At 41.9% G+C, this 15,927-nt stretch overlaps 1 protein-coding gene across 1 annotated transcript in view; it reads right to left on the minus strand.

Annotated features, from left to right (window-relative positions):
- Positions 1-15,927, minus strand: part of rgs12a (regulator of G protein signaling 12a) — a 78,440-nt gene that overhangs the window by 12,227 nt on the left and 50,286 nt on the right. Inside the window, 13 exon segments of the mRNA XM_034164203.1 lie at positions 6,484-7,059; positions 7,720-7,831; positions 8,255-8,313; positions 8,678-8,774; positions 9,208-9,334; positions 9,426-9,499; positions 9,669-9,872; positions 10,157-10,254; positions 11,964-12,114; positions 12,231-12,413; positions 12,938-13,081; positions 13,968-14,060; positions 15,266-15,444. Coding sequence (XP_034020094.1) covers positions 6,484-7,059; positions 7,720-7,831; positions 8,255-8,313; positions 8,678-8,774; positions 9,208-9,334; positions 9,426-9,499; positions 9,669-9,872; positions 10,157-10,254; positions 11,964-12,114; positions 12,231-12,413; positions 12,938-13,081; positions 13,968-14,060; positions 15,266-15,444 — 2,097 coding nt within the window.

Consider the following 15,927-nt stretch of genomic DNA (forward strand, 5'->3'; position numbering starts at 1 on the left):
CAGAAAAGAAGTGCTTCCAGCGCAAGCCGGGGCTAAGAGGCGTAACTCGGGGCAAAGAGGCGTTACCCGGCGTGACTCGGAGCCAATATATGATTCCTGCTGTGTTCCGTTGTTCCCGCAGTATAAATCACACAGGATTGTTTTTATACCGTGTACTCAATGCAGTAAAAACTACACGCTGGGAAAAAAAAATGCAGACTGATTGCCAGAAATATCCAGTAAAAAGTCTGGACATCTCGAGTCCACTCATGGACGTTTGTTCACGCACGCACATGTGAACAATTAAAGAAAAAAAAAAAGTCTGGCTTCAGGCATTATTTCCTTGTTATCTGCTCAAACTCGCACATTACAGTTAAAAAAAAAAAGGACAAAAAAGGACATAAGTCCTGAGACAGGACATGTCAACATCAAGTAGAACTCCAACAATCTCCACATTTGCCCAAGGACGGTCCGCGCGCGCGCGTATCTTACGGTCAAGGGAGAAAAGATAAAACTATAACAGAACTCAGAGCGCAGCCCTGCAGCTCAGCACAACAAGCAGAAGAGAAGTCAGAGTGCACAGCCTGTCTGCAGCCAAACTGTGCACTCTGACTTCTCTGTGCAGAGAAACCTGCAGGCTGCGTTCTCACCTCCTCTCTGCCCCCTGCTGCGCGCACCTGACGCAGAAATTCCTGCGTCGTCATGACGCCACGGGGAGCAACTGGGAGCAGCCCCGGTGTGAAAGGGGCTTAAGTCAAAATCACTAGTTTATAAAACAGACAAAAAGTTTTTATGTAATCCCCAGCCACACGTTCTATCCATTCTTTATTTCTGCTTTTCCTTTCACATTCTGTTGCAAATTTCTTCATGCATGACAGAAAGCAACATGCGCCAGCAAGCACATGACATGCGCAGTGTTCAACAGGAGGGAGACAAACTACATGAAAGTTCAACCACAGCTCTTACTAATGTAGTATAATCAAGCCAGCATCCACAAAACCATCCAGCAGGTGGCAGACACGTCTATTGGATATTACCCACCACCTCTACGAGTGATCTGTTCAAATTTCTAATGTCATAAATTGACATTGAGCCCCTCCATGCCAAGATTTCAAACAAAGAAACCTGCCTCCATCAGTGTCCATTTCGTACCATGAAACTGAAGCTATGTGTCTTGGTACACACAACGTGGCTGGCTCATTAATGCCATATTCAAGCCTCTTTGGGACAGATGACACGGCCGCCTCGGGGTCAGCTACTGCCAGCTATCGCAGCCAGCGCAGGCATGAGAGTGAAGACGGTGGAGGAAAACTGAGCCATATGGCCTCGTCAGGTGCAACCTGCTCAAAGCCTTTCTGAGTCATTACACTTCAGAGACTCGCTACAGGGCAGATGTCTCATTTACTCCCTGGAATCCTTTAATCTTCTGCCTTTCCTCGTCCAGAAAAACAAAAAACTAACTTCTCATCAAGACTGCAGAGAAGACCGAGAGACACGATGTCAATGCTGTGGACATTCTCCAGTCAGTCCATGTTTACAGGGACAGCATGCATGGATATTTAGACTGTGTAATGACGCCCCCTAGTGGATATCCAGGACACTTTTCCTCATTAATAATAATTTGTCCTGACTGAGGCATGACTGACAAGAAGAAAATTATTTTTCTGGCTAGAGTTGATCAGCGTTATTGACTCTTACTGTAATAGTGCTGAAATACTCAACCAGTTAATTAATTGCCTTGTATTTTTGTGTACACTTGCCTTTCATAATCTGACAAATTAAAAAAAAAAAATTGATGTATGAATTTACCTGAGCATTATCTGCCTACACGTTCATGCTGTTTTGTCAGTTATTTTTACGTTGTATTCATGAACTTCTTTGAATTAATAGAAAGCATTTTATTACAATTTGACAATTATATATGTAAACATTAAAAAATATATATAATAAGTGTACATATTAAATATTATTTTTATGTTGTATTTCATTCATAACATTATCTGGGGGGTTTTGCACGTTTACTTTATCATATAAAAAGTTATTGTTAAATAATTTACTAATTCAACAGTAATGTAATAATTGTTGCAGGCTTGTACCCTGTTTTTTTTGTGATTCACAAAATCCTTCACACTTGTGAACTCATATCGGGGGGGGGGCATTATTTTTACGTTAGTTTTCAAAGTTTAGATTTGAGATAAAGTAAAAATCATTTTTGCAGTAATGACATGTATAACTCTACAAAGCAGAGGCGTCGGCTTGACAGTAGAACTGCAGTGACCAGACCAGTGTGATTTAACTGGTCTGAAATGAGATAGCGTGCCCACCTTAAGTTTGCACATTAAAAACTTGGCAAAAATGCAGAAAAGTGGAGGCGTGTAAAGTTTCAGATCTCTGCAGAGATTGCACACACAGTGCATCAAACTGGATATTTTCTGAATCATAGCTATGCTCTATTTTAGAGATGGGGAAACACACACAGAGATGGAATTGCAATAATGACAATTTCTATGTGTAGCTCAGACAAACTGGTGGATAAGGTTACCATGGCGCCCGGTGGTGGGAAGAATCAGCCTGGTGAACTTAGCAACCAGAAAGGATGAGCCTGTAAAAGCTCCTCGTCTCCAGAGTGAGCCGTCTATTAACTTGTCTATTATACATCAACCTACGCGATTCAAAGGTCACACCGAAAGGGTTTGTGAAGTACTTTGAAGTTTAAATACAACAGGCTTTAGAGTGCATCGAGCCCCATCTTTATTATGGCATGTTAAAAGAAGGCATTACTGGGATTTTCTTTTAAATATTTGATTCTAAACCCTGCAGGAAAAACTTGGGCCAAGAATATCAGCACCTGAAAATGTGAACCACAATAATCTGTGCATAAATGAGACTTTTCTGGTGTCCAGCAGATATCTGAGCACCAGCAAATATCAGAAATTCACCTTTCAGATTGATAATGTTTTCTCATTCTGTTTTTAGCAAATTAACTACCAGCTCCATATTCTTGGTCAAACAATGTGTTTGACCAAGTTTTAATCTCTTTTCAAGGCGGTATGTATGTTTGCTGTTGCATGTTAAACATCACCCAATTCTGTTTTATTTTAATGATGCAGAAAGTCTCCTGCAATAAAGAAATATAGGTCTGAAATTTTTCAATATTAGTTTGAGACTTTTGAGACATGCCCACTGAGGCAGTTGAGCTCCCTTCCCTGGGGCGTTTTTTTTTTTTTTTTACTATTTAAGTCATTAAAAGGATTTTCTGCAGCATGTAATTTTTTCCCTTTATATTCAAACCATATACCCCTAATATGATCAAATACATCTTGTCTTAGAAACAGTTTTGAATTTTGTCCCACATGGGCTGAATACAGGGACAAGACACTATGACATGCTTCCTGTGGTGAAATCACAGATGGTGTGTGTCTGTGTTTGTGACCCATGAAAAGTATGCTAATGTTAGCATCATGTAGTAGACCTTCAATGGTAGTGAATGGAGGCACCAAAAAAAAAAAGAAGAAAGAAAGAAAGAAAGACGGTGATGATCACAGATTGTAAATGTAGTACACTAGACAGCCCACTGAGAAACTCTTGGGTAAAACCCTCAGGAAATTTCAACATGAAAGTTTTGCCAGGACACCTGCCGGACAGATAGATGAGACTCGCACAGGTCTGGTCTTGTCAATACTAATATAAATTACAGTTACGACCTTTTTACTTGGTTTGTCTGAAGTTAACGGTTTTATCGTATTAGACCAGATATACGAGGGTCTGTCAATAAAGTATAGGTCCTTTTTATTTTTTTTTCAAAAAACTATATGGATTTCATTCATAGTTTTTACCGTCAGACATTGCTTGAACCCTCGGTGCGCATGCGTGAGTTTTTCCACGCCTGTCGGTGACGGTCATTCGCCTGTGAGCACTCCTTGTGGGAGAGTCGGTCCAGCCCCCTCGTCCGAATTCCTTTGTCTGAGAAGTTGCTGAGAGACTAGCGCTTTGTTTGATCCAAATTTTTTCTACACCTGTGAGACACATCGAAGTGGACACGGTTCGAAAAATTAAGCTGGCTTTCGGTGAAAATTTTAACTTCCCACGGTGCGAGACGTCGTGCGCGTCGTGCGCGCTCCCAGACGCCGTCGTCAGCCTGTTTCAAGCTGAAAACCTCCACATTTCAGGCTCTATTGATCCAGGACGTCGTGAGAGAACAGAGAAGTTTCAGAAGAAGTCGGTTTCAGCATTTTATCTGGATATTCCACTGTTAAAGATTTTTTTAATGAAAGACGTGCGGACGGGTCCGCGCGTCGGGACGCAGCCGGCGCGGTGCGGCGGCACAGGAAAAACACCTCCGTGTTGATAACCATTTGTAAAATCCCAGCGGCTTTTGATGGCTTTCAGTGGAGTGAGTATATGAGAAATTGTTTAACAGCTGGACATGTTCCAACTTGTCATTAAGGCTTCCAACGGAGGTGTTTTTCCTGTGGGGGAGCGTCGCGGCGGCTGCGAGCCGACGCTGCAATCCGTCCGCACGTCTTGCATTAAAAAATCTCCTTTAACAGTGGAATATCCGGATAAAATGCTGAAACCGACTTCTTCTGAAACTTCTCTGTTCTCTCACGACGTCCTGGATCAATAGAGCCTGAAATGTGGAGGTTTTCAGCTTGAAACAGTCTGACGACGGCGCCTGAGAGCGCTGCACGACGTCTCGCTCCGTGGGAAGTCCTTAAAGCGACAGTATCACCTCAAAATCTCTCATCAGCTGTTAAAATTTTCACCGAAAACCAGCTTAATTTTTCAAACCATGTCCACTTCGATGTGTCTCACAGGTTTAGAAAACATTTTGATCAAACAAAGCGCCAGTCTCTCAGCAACTTCTCAGACAAAGGAATTCCGACGAGGGGCTGGACGACTCCTCCCACAAGGAGTGCTCACAGGCGAATGACGTCACCGACAGGCGTGGAAAAACTCACGCATGCGCACGAGGGTTCAAGCATGTCTGACGTAAAAACATATGAATGAAATCCATATAGTTTTTGAAAAAAATAAAAAGGACCTATACTTTATTGACAGACCTCGTATGTACTTCTCTGAGTTGCAAGTTCCCAGTTTCCACTGAACAAAGCGTGAACTTGGAATCCTGCACATGTATGTGTGCAATTCCTCCTCCTTGTCATCTGTAAGAAATTCATTTTCTGGCAGTTAACTCAATGATTAATAATGCAGCACCCCCCCACACACACACATTACCAGTAGTATCACCTTCCATCTGTAGAGGATGACAATGATCTTGTGGTCCGTGCAGAATTAACTCAGAGCATAAAAACACACAAGTTTAACACAAAAAACCACAAATCCACAAAGCCATGCTGACTGGTGACGCAAAAGCTACACACAACAGCCCAGTGACCCACCCCCCGCCGCAGAAAAACCACATGAACCAAACAGGTACACCAAGCCAACTAAAAGCCAAGCAAAGCTTAACAAGACTGCACAAACACCCCACAGCTGAACATATCAAGCACACACATATACACAAAAGTCCACAAATGATGAGGATGCTGCAGGACAAAACGACACCGAGCTAAGGGAGGCTGGAAGGAAGCAAGCGGAGGTGGACATGAGCGGCAGTGGGGAACGAATTAAACTCACAAACACCTAAAAAGACAGACGAGAGTGATTTCCAATTCTAACATTTATTAAATCGACTCATTCACAGGTACAGAGTTTATTGGCAGTGATTATCTACAACAGGCGCTTCGAAAGGGAGCGAATGATCCAGATGAAGAATGACGGGCAATCCAACAGTGTCGCCAACGTGAAGGAGCACTTGTCCTTCGGTGACTAATTATTTTCACCACTGCAGCAGGAGCTGACAATGCATAATGACTCACTGCTGTCAAGCGCTATTGTAAGGAGAAATACCGTTCTGACACGGACATTGTTGGACTGCGCTGAGCCAGAGGTGGTGGGGTGGAGAGGAATATAGAATTTATTCTGGAATGAAGATAACTGGCTTCCACAGTAAAAACAATTTCCTCAGCCTGCTAACTGTATCATCCCACCAAAAAAAATACAAACAAACAAAAACTTTCTGCAATAAGAAGTTCTGAATTTTACTGCTGGATACAGTACTGTCAAATATTGATCAATGATCCATATGCATTATGCATATATTATTAATAACCTCTACAAACATACATCAACCCAAAAGTACAAAATACATATCAAACGGGGATAATATGTGGAAATGACAGCTGAGGATAAAAACAAATTCTTCACTGAACACACACACACACCATTATTCATAAACAATCTGAAAGGAATCAAGATCAGTCAAACACATGCTTTGTTTATTCCAACAAATCAGAATGATTTTAAAGAGAGCTAAAGTTGATTTGTCATTAAAGTGCATCAGAGTCAGTGTAGACGTAGTTTATCATGGCCACTGGAGACGGCGCACACACACACATATAGAAACACACAGAGTACTATTCTACTATGCTGTAGAAATACCTGAAGTGGACTTGCCGTCTCCACTTGGGTCTTGAGACTGAGGACAAGGCAGTGGCGGGGTGAAGTTGGCCTCTGGCAGACTGCTCTCTAAAGATGGCATGGGGGATGGTGATGGAGGCAGCAGGGTGCTGTTCGGGCTGCTGATGTCGCCTTCCCCAACAAGGGTCAAGTCGGTGTGGCTGTCCTCCTCCACAGTGCGAAGGCTTGGCCGGGAGTCTGAGGACTGTGGAATGGGGGACAGGTGGGTCCCAAACGTTGGGTGTCGAGGAGGGGGCATGAGGCACCGCCTGGCCCCCGAGTGTCCTTTGGCACTGGAGCTGAGGGAGGAGTCCAGGCTCTCCGATCGATGGCTGGAGCTAAGCAGCGCACGTGAGGAGAAACCGTTCTCCCGGCCTGGCCCCTGTGTTTTTTTCAAGGAGTCCGGGGTTGAGCAGGCCAGGTCAGGGGGCACGGAGCAAGATGAGATGGGAGGAGTCAGGCGCAGAAAGTCAGGAAGCACCAGATCTTCTTTTTTTAAGAGTCCGCGTTGGTCGTTGGCTCGGCTGCTCTGTGCCCGGCTCAGCAACTCAAAGAATTCTGCAATGGGGGAGAAAAAAGTAAAAGAAAAGGTGAGGACCTGAGTTAGTCTGCCAATGGGTGGGATTCTTACATCCTTAAGTTACTTCCCACCTGTAGTCTGTCATAAAGGATACTGTCTTACCTTTACCTCAGTACAACATATGAGATCAGTTTCAAAATAAGTCAAACATTTTAACACACTGCCCATTTACTCCCTTTTCATTGTTAGGGTGTATTACTGCCACCTAGTGGTGTGGGATGTACAGTAGGTAAGAGTGACTCATTTATTTTCCCATTTGTCAACGCTATATTCGGGCTTGCTAGTGGCAGTAATACAGCAAAAGGAGGTTGGTTAAACCCATTAATTACCACAAAGAAAAGACCAGCCGCTTTTTGTACTTTGCAATTTGGTGAGAATGTGTCATTCTCTATTTTAGCACTGAAAGACCTTTGTGATACTGGAACTAGACTGGGTCGGCTGAGGTTAGCAAGCACCTGGAACCATTAGTTTGGTTTAGCATGCAGCATAGCAGCATCAGAGGAAATGACCTCCACCTTGTCCAGGCCCACCAAAGAGAAATGTTAGTCCTAAGATAAAGCAAAAGCTAAAAAATGCACCACAGGTCACTAAAGAGAGAGAGAGAGAAAAGGTAACAGAATGAAATGGGGGGGATTTACCTTCAGCTTCATCTATATTAATCTTTTTCTGTTTTCTCTTTTCCCCTGGGTGCGCAGAGTCTGGTCCACTTGCTCTCACAGAAAAGTCCTTTCCTGATGACCTCTCATCTCCCTGCAGATGCAACAATAACAATGCATTCTGTTAGGGGATGGAGGGATGGGAAGGGTCATAAGGGGAGGGCGCCGCGATCAGGCTAAGCATGTACTGCCGAGCGCCCTACTGAGCAAAGTGTCCAGATTCACAATGAGCTGGGCCCATCTGCTGGCTCGCTAACTGTGTCTTAACGGACCTACAGTAGTACAGACGTATCTTAAGCAAGTTCGACAGAAATGTGTGTGGCACAGAAACAAGAGGAAGGAGCCAGTCGAGCAGAGGCAGGGTTAGGGTGAAGAAGAAAAGAAAGAGGAAACGGCAATTAAGTCTGTTGACTAAATGTCAGTACAGATTAATATGGGGCGCTAATCAATTATACTGAATGTTGCAGAAGCAGCAGCGGAGTAGAAAAGGACAAAACCACATTAATGTCATTCTTACTGTTGCAGAAAGACTCCTGGTTGGCGGGTGGCATTTTAAAGAGGAAGACTTTAATTTGTCTGAATGTGACAAAGAGAGAAAGAGACAAGGAATAATTGGGTGAGCAGGATATTTAACGAGACGAAAGATGTGCAAGAATGTCTTATTATTTATAAATTAGCAGCTACATTCCCACAAACCAGTGTCTTATTCAAAAACTGCTGTGATTCTGGAAATGTTGGCCACGGCCCTGCCATGAGGAATTACTGGTAGACCATTAAAAATAAATTCTTAAAAATATCAATTTTTCTATTTTGTAAGAACGACCTAAATTTTTTTATTCTCGATAATAATGGATATTATCATCAACATAGATAATAATTATTATTATTTTTCCAACATTTGTTAATGTGTTTTAAGAGTTTGTAATGATTCTGGTCTCACCTTTCACTGAGGCTGGGTCTGCTCGCTCCAACACAACACGCAATCCATCCAGGCTAGATATAGGGGCACCCAAGTCCAATGGCTCAGATTCTCCGCTCTGGAACCAAAATGTTGCATGTCAAAGGGTGAGCTGCAGTATCAATATTTTGCCGTGTGAGTGTTAGCGTTGGCTGGTACTTGAGGCTGAATTTATAAAACAGCTTTCAGCCCTGGTTCTTACTGTATAATACAGCTATAATGTCTGGAAACCCACAGGACCAAAATAAATCATCTGGCAAGGGGAGGAGTGTGGAGTTGGCATGTTCGAGGGCTGTCGTCATTCTTAATTATAGCCTCAGTCCTCCATCTTCGGAGGCTGGATTGAGTCAGAGTGCAAACCACCATGTAGAGATGGAAAAGGATGCGGTTGCTTCCCTCCCCTAACCGTAGTACTCCACCCTGTGGCACCGTCATACACCGTACAGGCCAGTCTTTGGATACACAAGAGCTTCAAAAGGATTAAGGTACTGTAGCCACCAGGGACAACTTACTATTTTGGCCACAAGATCACTGAGGTGGAGGCCATATTTGGCCACGACAGGACGTAGGACCTCAGTGACTGGTTTGGTGGGTTTGGCTTTCAGCCCCACAGAGCGGTTAATGGGTACCAGGTCTAACCTTAGAACAAGAGAAGAACAAAGGTTCTGGCATTAAAAGCATCAACAAAAAAATGTTTCTCAGGAAGCCAACTGTGACTGACTGCCAGTACCGAAACAAAGTGCGTTTCTCCAGCCTCACGTCTCGTGAACTCAGGGTCAAGCAGTCTTGATCCAACACTAAAGGCTAGAAGACCAAAAGAAAAAAAATGTTGTTGATTTAGTGAATTTATAAGAAACAGCCTCAACTCAATTTATTCAGGAGACGCTTGCAGCACCATTCTGTTTGCCAAGATATTGGCAGCAGATGTTCTTAGCATTCGTCACTAATTAGTTGGTGGCATCTGCTTCCTTACCTTCTCCCCTCCAACCAGGAAGAGGTCGACAGCAGCGATATTGACACTTATGTTGTGGCAGAGATCTTGGAGGACTTCCCTAATGGAGGCGCCGGGCGGGAGAGTAATAGATGAGCAGGAGCCGTCAGGCAGCACCACGGTGCAGTGTTTGGGCGAGCACTCGCGCACCCGCTCCCACACAGGTAGTGAGTGGCGATTATCAGACTAAAAGAGATGCACAGTTTAAAAAAAAATAAAAATAAAAAGCATATATAATAAAATGAATGACTGAGTTATGTCTTGTTTACTTTAATCAACACATTATCAAGTGTTTAATATAAGGAGACAGATCTGAAAGTCAGTTTGTTCTTTCTGATTTGATGCTCAAAAAAAAAAAAAAAAAAATAGTGGGCTGACGAAAATATTGGAATCAACTCGAGCCTTTAATGATGATTTCAGTACACACTAAGCTCTGTGTTGCCATAGTGACCTGTCCAGAAGAATCTTACTTCATTCTTGCCAGCTGAGCAGGAAGTGGACATCTCCAGACTGGTACCAGAGGACAAGGAGCCCTGGGACTCTCGCCGTCCATTGCTCCCCAAATAGTCTGGAGAGAAGAAAATTTAAAAACATAAAAAACTAGAGCACTGCACTCGTAGAACGCAAACCTCCACAACAGTAATTCCAAATTCCACAAATTTTTACCTTGGAAAAAAATTTTCAAGGTCAAAGTCCTGTTAAAAGTGGCTTTTCATAAGCTAAAATATAATACAAAATATAGATCACAAGGGCTTTTCAATGTTAAAATCAAAGATCCACTAAATCCACAGTACTGATCAGATGCAGATCAAACTGTCTGTTCACTGAGTGCCAGTTTGCACCTCACTGTCACAAATGAGTGACTGAAGCACTTTTGACTGAGATATAATGCAAAATGTTCACCAAATGGGCTTTTCAATATTAAATTTAAATGTCCACAAAATCCACAATCCAGATCAGATCCAAATCAACTGTGTCAGGAGATAGCGAGTGCCAGTCTGCACCTCACTTTCAAATATGAGAGTGATTGGGGCACGTTTGATGCGGATATAATATAAAATATACATTAAATGGAGTTTTCAAAGTTAAATATAAATGGCCAAAAAACTTGTAATCTGGATCAGATCAAGATCAAACTTTGTCAGTTGATAAAGGATACCATCCTACATAACGCTCTCAAATATGAAAGAAATTTGATCTTTTAGACAGTGACTTTGTGAAAATTCATTCAATGTTAAAGATAGGGATTTTTTGCTGACTTTGCCCTTTGACCTTGACAACTGAATCAATTCTCACACAGATGTGAAAAACTGGTGCGTTGCTTTGATTAAGTCACACTTATCCATGAGACTATGTTGAGTCACGTGTTAATGGCTTTTTATGAAATCTTTAAAAAAAAGAAATATTTGGGGGAAAAAATGAAGATATAATAGATTAAAGAGTGAGAAGCATTTATTATTCATTCCAGTTATTCAGAGCAGGTGGATTAGTGAACAAGGAGCTGGCCTGTGAATATGCAGACCTGGGTCTGTATCCACCTCATGTCAGCTGTCCTTGGACAAGAAACCTAATCTACACTGTCTCACTCCACCCAGCTGTCAATGGAGAGCCAGCCTTGGCTGGGGAAGTAACCTGTGTCAGACAAGACACAGGTTACTCTCACCCGTGTCACACTATATAATCCGGAGATGAGCCCTTCAGGACCCGTACAGGACTTAGTTCTTTAACTTATCAGAGCATGATAATAAGCAGTGTTACTATATTATATACTACCATAAAATCTCTAACTAAAATGCTTATAAGGTGTACGTAAATAATATATCAGTTTAAAAAAAACGCTTTTCCAATAGGCCATCTATGTCCCTTTTCGCTACACTGTGGAAGCTGTCATAGACCAGTCGGCTGCAGTAACTAAAAAACAAAAGCTAACTCAGTCAGTCCAATCACAGCGCATGTAGCCTTGTGTTGCTCAATGCACAGTTATATTTTTAAAGACGTGCATGCAAGCTACAACAAGAGCCTCTTGGGGGGGAAAAATGGTGCACATTTTACTACCAGTACTGGTTGCCATGTTACACAAGAGCATATAAATCAGTCAGTACTTTGATTATTGTACATTTAGTGTGTTTCCACATGCCCAAAACTGCTTGTAGCCATGGCAACCCTGGAAATGATGAGATTCTGTACTGGAAGTGTGTAGAACCTTAAAAACTCGAGTGATGTTTCAGCCAAAAGACAGCAGGTTTGTTTATTTACAAAATTTAAAACTTTTCTCACCAAGGTTAATATCCCCAATGTCCTTCTTCTTTGGACCCTTTCCAAAACTCCTGTTGCGGGACCACGAAAAGAAAATCCCTCGTTTTTTGTCAGCACTCTCCTCTCTGCTATCCTCATTAAGGGATCTCCCTGACCTCTGTTTTCGAGCGTCCTGTGGTTTGGAAAAGTAATGTTAAGTTTTCTGCCAAACGGAACTGTTGGGCAAGGTTAACCACAGCATCCTGGATTTTCATTCATGTTCTCAATTCAAAGCTCCTCAGAAAGCACCTTCTTGGGAGTGGAAAGGGTGGAGCGGTCTGAGCTGGCACTGTGTTTGGATGGCGCGGGACTGCACGGTATTTGGTAGGGATCTGGCAGGGGGCGACCTTCCATCTCGGCATGCACACATTCCTGGTAAAGTGAGGACTTGAGAAAACGTGAATAGCTGTCAAACTTCATCAGGTTGAAGATCTGTAGAGGAGCAGAAACAAGGTGGAGAAGAAGACGAAAGTGATTAAAGAAACCAGCCTTGACATATGGTCAGAATCAACATCTTGATGAGTCCTTTAAAAGTTAATATTTTATTATGCTTATAGATGATCTGTAAATATCCAGATCGCCGAGTGCATGTCTATGTGTAGAGTATGTGCTAGATTATCTGTGGGTGTATGCCAGTTTGTGTTTATCTCTGTGGTAATGCCTCAGAGCCCTTTCGTAAACAAACCCAGATGGCCACTGAAAAAACCCAATATGCTTGTGCAAAGTGACTAAAGGCTAGATGAGAACAAACCCCCCTCCCGCTGAAGTGAACATAGAAACCCTCCTCGGAATAATGCCATCTAGATTACAAAAACATCCCATGCTGTCCTTTCCTGAGTAATTAGTCAAGGGCACAGGCCTAAAATTTTATAAAGCAATGAAACAGCCGCAACTGCACAAACATTGCTTGCGTTTACTTCATGAAGAGGCTCCAGTATCTTAAGAAGTTCTAGTACCTGTAGCTGCTGGGTCTTGAACATATCGGGCTTTGGGGAGGTGAGGACATCATCAGCCAGCTGGGCTTGGCTGTCAATGTTGACCGGCGTGGTGGCCTTGCTAGATAAGAAGCTGTTGTAGATCTCACCTGCTCTCTGGGATAGCTGTAGGAAATGGCACAGAATTAAAGTACAACTCTACAGTTGAGAGTTCTTACAAAATGAACTCGCACTCTTGTGTATTTACTTCTTTTACGCAGATATTCTCTTTCAATTAGTAAGTCAAATGAACGCAAATGTGTATTCAGTGACTTGAAAATGTTCTTGGATCCATCCCCTGACTGCACTAAACTCAAATGGCTGTAAACTTCAAACACATCTTGCAGGACAGTGGGAACCAGATAGCACCACCTCAGCTCACCCACCAACTTCACCAGCTCTGCACCACCCTTGGGGAGCCTGATGTGTTACACAGATGCAGGCTGGTTCAACATCCAGTACAGGATGCTGAACCAGTACACTGCTAATTTAACTGTATTATAAAGCAAATTGGTGCTGTGAATGTGTCAACACTTAATACCGTACCACAGAGAGGTATTTGTGTCAGCAGTGTGAAACCGTATGTCTGAGCAACATTGTGGCAGTCAATGACAAATAATTCACAATATCTCATAACTGATTGTGACCAGATACACCAAATTCTACTCAGTTCATTTTCATATTGTTGTTTATCTTCATTCGAAACTACACATTCATTGATACATTTGTTTGCGAGTTATGTTAATCTTGCTGCACTGGCTCATTCACATTTCGCGTGTGTAAGCCCTGTTTAGTACAAATAATTTGTGTGTAAAAAAAAAAAAAAGGGTGAGTATTTTTACAGGCTGTATGTTGCTATAGACATCAGCATCATTTTTTCCACTTTCTGAGGCTCATTTGTGGCCATTATATCCTTTGTGAAGGAAACCAAAACCGAACATGTTCTACTGAATCACCATGAACCAGAAAACCAAACATGAGCTGCATATGTAGCTGCACACTGCGGCCTTACCTGCTTTTTGTCAGTTGCAGGGACATGACTGAAGTATTCACAGGCCTGCCAGAACAAGATGTTCTCCTCACTGAATTCTTTCTTGAGAAATTCCTGTTTAAGCAGACAGTATATGAGTTTATATATCATCTTTAACTGCTGCTCATTTTTATTGTTTTTCCAGTAACACTGCTGAGAGCAGTCGTGAAGATTAAAAATTATTATATGTAATGTTCTGAACAAGATTTGTTAGTGTAGGCGAAGAACAGTGTGGGCGAGTGCAGCTCGGATCAGTGTTGGTAGAAGGTGTGGAGGGAGGTGGTTCTGGCTAAAACTTACTGTTGGACCTTCACATTGTGTTGTTAGCTAAATTCAAACATATTAAATATGAAAGGTGCCTACGTGCTAACAAAATCCAACCCTAAATTCAGAACTATTCCAAATGTAGGTACAAGAAACTGCTGCAAGGATTAATAGAACATTAATCAATTAAATTAATTGACAACTATTTTGGTCATCGATTAATCATTGTGTTTTTTTCATGTCCAAATTCTCTGGTTTCAGCTTTGTAAATGTGAATATTTTCAGGTTTCTCAACTCCTCTCTGATTTAAAAAAAACTGAGTATCTTCAGGTTGTGAACAAAATAAGACATTTCAGGACTCCATTTTGGAGTTTGAAAAGCACTAATTGATATCTTGCTCCATTTTCTGACATTTTAGAGGCCAAGCAAAAAACAAATTAATCCAGAAAATAATAAACAGATGAAATGATAATGAAAATAGTCATGAACTGCACTCCTATTAAATAAGATTTTCTGTCTTTGTGCATCTCAAGAAAAAGCAAAGCTGTGTACAGGATTTTCTTCCGCACCATTTTCTCAGCTGCCTTTTAAATTTTTGGCGCTTTCTATATGTTGGGGTTTATTTATTTATTTAGAGATTTGTAAAATAAAGACTTTTATGAAAAAAAAATTGAATGCAAGTTTGAAAGTTATTTATCAATAGTTGATTTCCTGGTAAATTAAGTAAAGGATAAATGATTAATTGGAAAAAATCAATAAAATAATAATAAAAAAACACATTTAAAATTGATAAAGTAGTTGATTACAATCCGTTAATGACATTCAACATAAACTGTCAAAAAAGGGGGGGGAGTACATTTCTTATGGAAAGAGAAGATAGTTTTCTTTATGTATAAACCAATGAACAGCTCCACTTCCACCCACTCTCAAACTTCATATCAACGGTAACTCTTTGTTGCCAACACGCATTTGGAAATTTCTAACTTCAATCAGCTTAAGAAACTTCCCCGTCTTACCGAGAAGTAGCGCACACCCACTGGGTCCTGAAGGAGGTGCTCAAAGCAGCCTGCCCAGCTGGCCACTTGCTGCTCTGAAACCCTGCGATGGCTGCCTGCTCCTGGAAGGCTGCCATTACTGTTCAGGCTGCTCTGGCTGCAGCATCCCTGCAACTGAACTCCACCTCCACCAGTGTAGTCTACAAGATGAGACAGCAGTCCAAAGGTGAGATAGCTCTAATGTTAAAGGGTTTTTATAGCCAATCTCCAGTGTGCCCTCTTCATCTCTCCGCTCAACTTTCCTGCAGACTTTTGCAGAGCGATGCAATAACAGCACACAAGAAGTAGGTCTGTGGTTATGTAATGCTCTTGCAAGAATTTGTCAAATAAAATAAGAATAATTATCTCCAATAATAATGAGTCTTTAAAGCACCTTCCTTTCTTGAATAAGGCAAAAGCTTCCCGTTCTATAGTGTTAGATTCATGCAGATAAAGAAGTGAGTAAATACTGATGCCAATTATCCTGTGGGGAGCTTTGCCAGCTGTGTGTGTCAAACAACCCAGACTGGATTGACAAAAAGATGGAAGCCCTTCTTCAGACATCCTCAAGGGAGGATGGTTGTGCCTGACAGTCATTTTCAGAAAAAGTAGTTTTGTTTTTTTTTGCCAAATACATTTTATTC

The sequence above is a fragment of the Thalassophryne amazonica genome, chromosome 23 (genome assembly GCF_902500255.1).
Source record: "Thalassophryne amazonica chromosome 23, fThaAma1.1, whole genome shotgun sequence".
Classification (NCBI taxonomy): Eukaryota; Metazoa; Chordata; class Actinopteri; order Batrachoidiformes; family Batrachoididae; genus Thalassophryne; species Thalassophryne amazonica.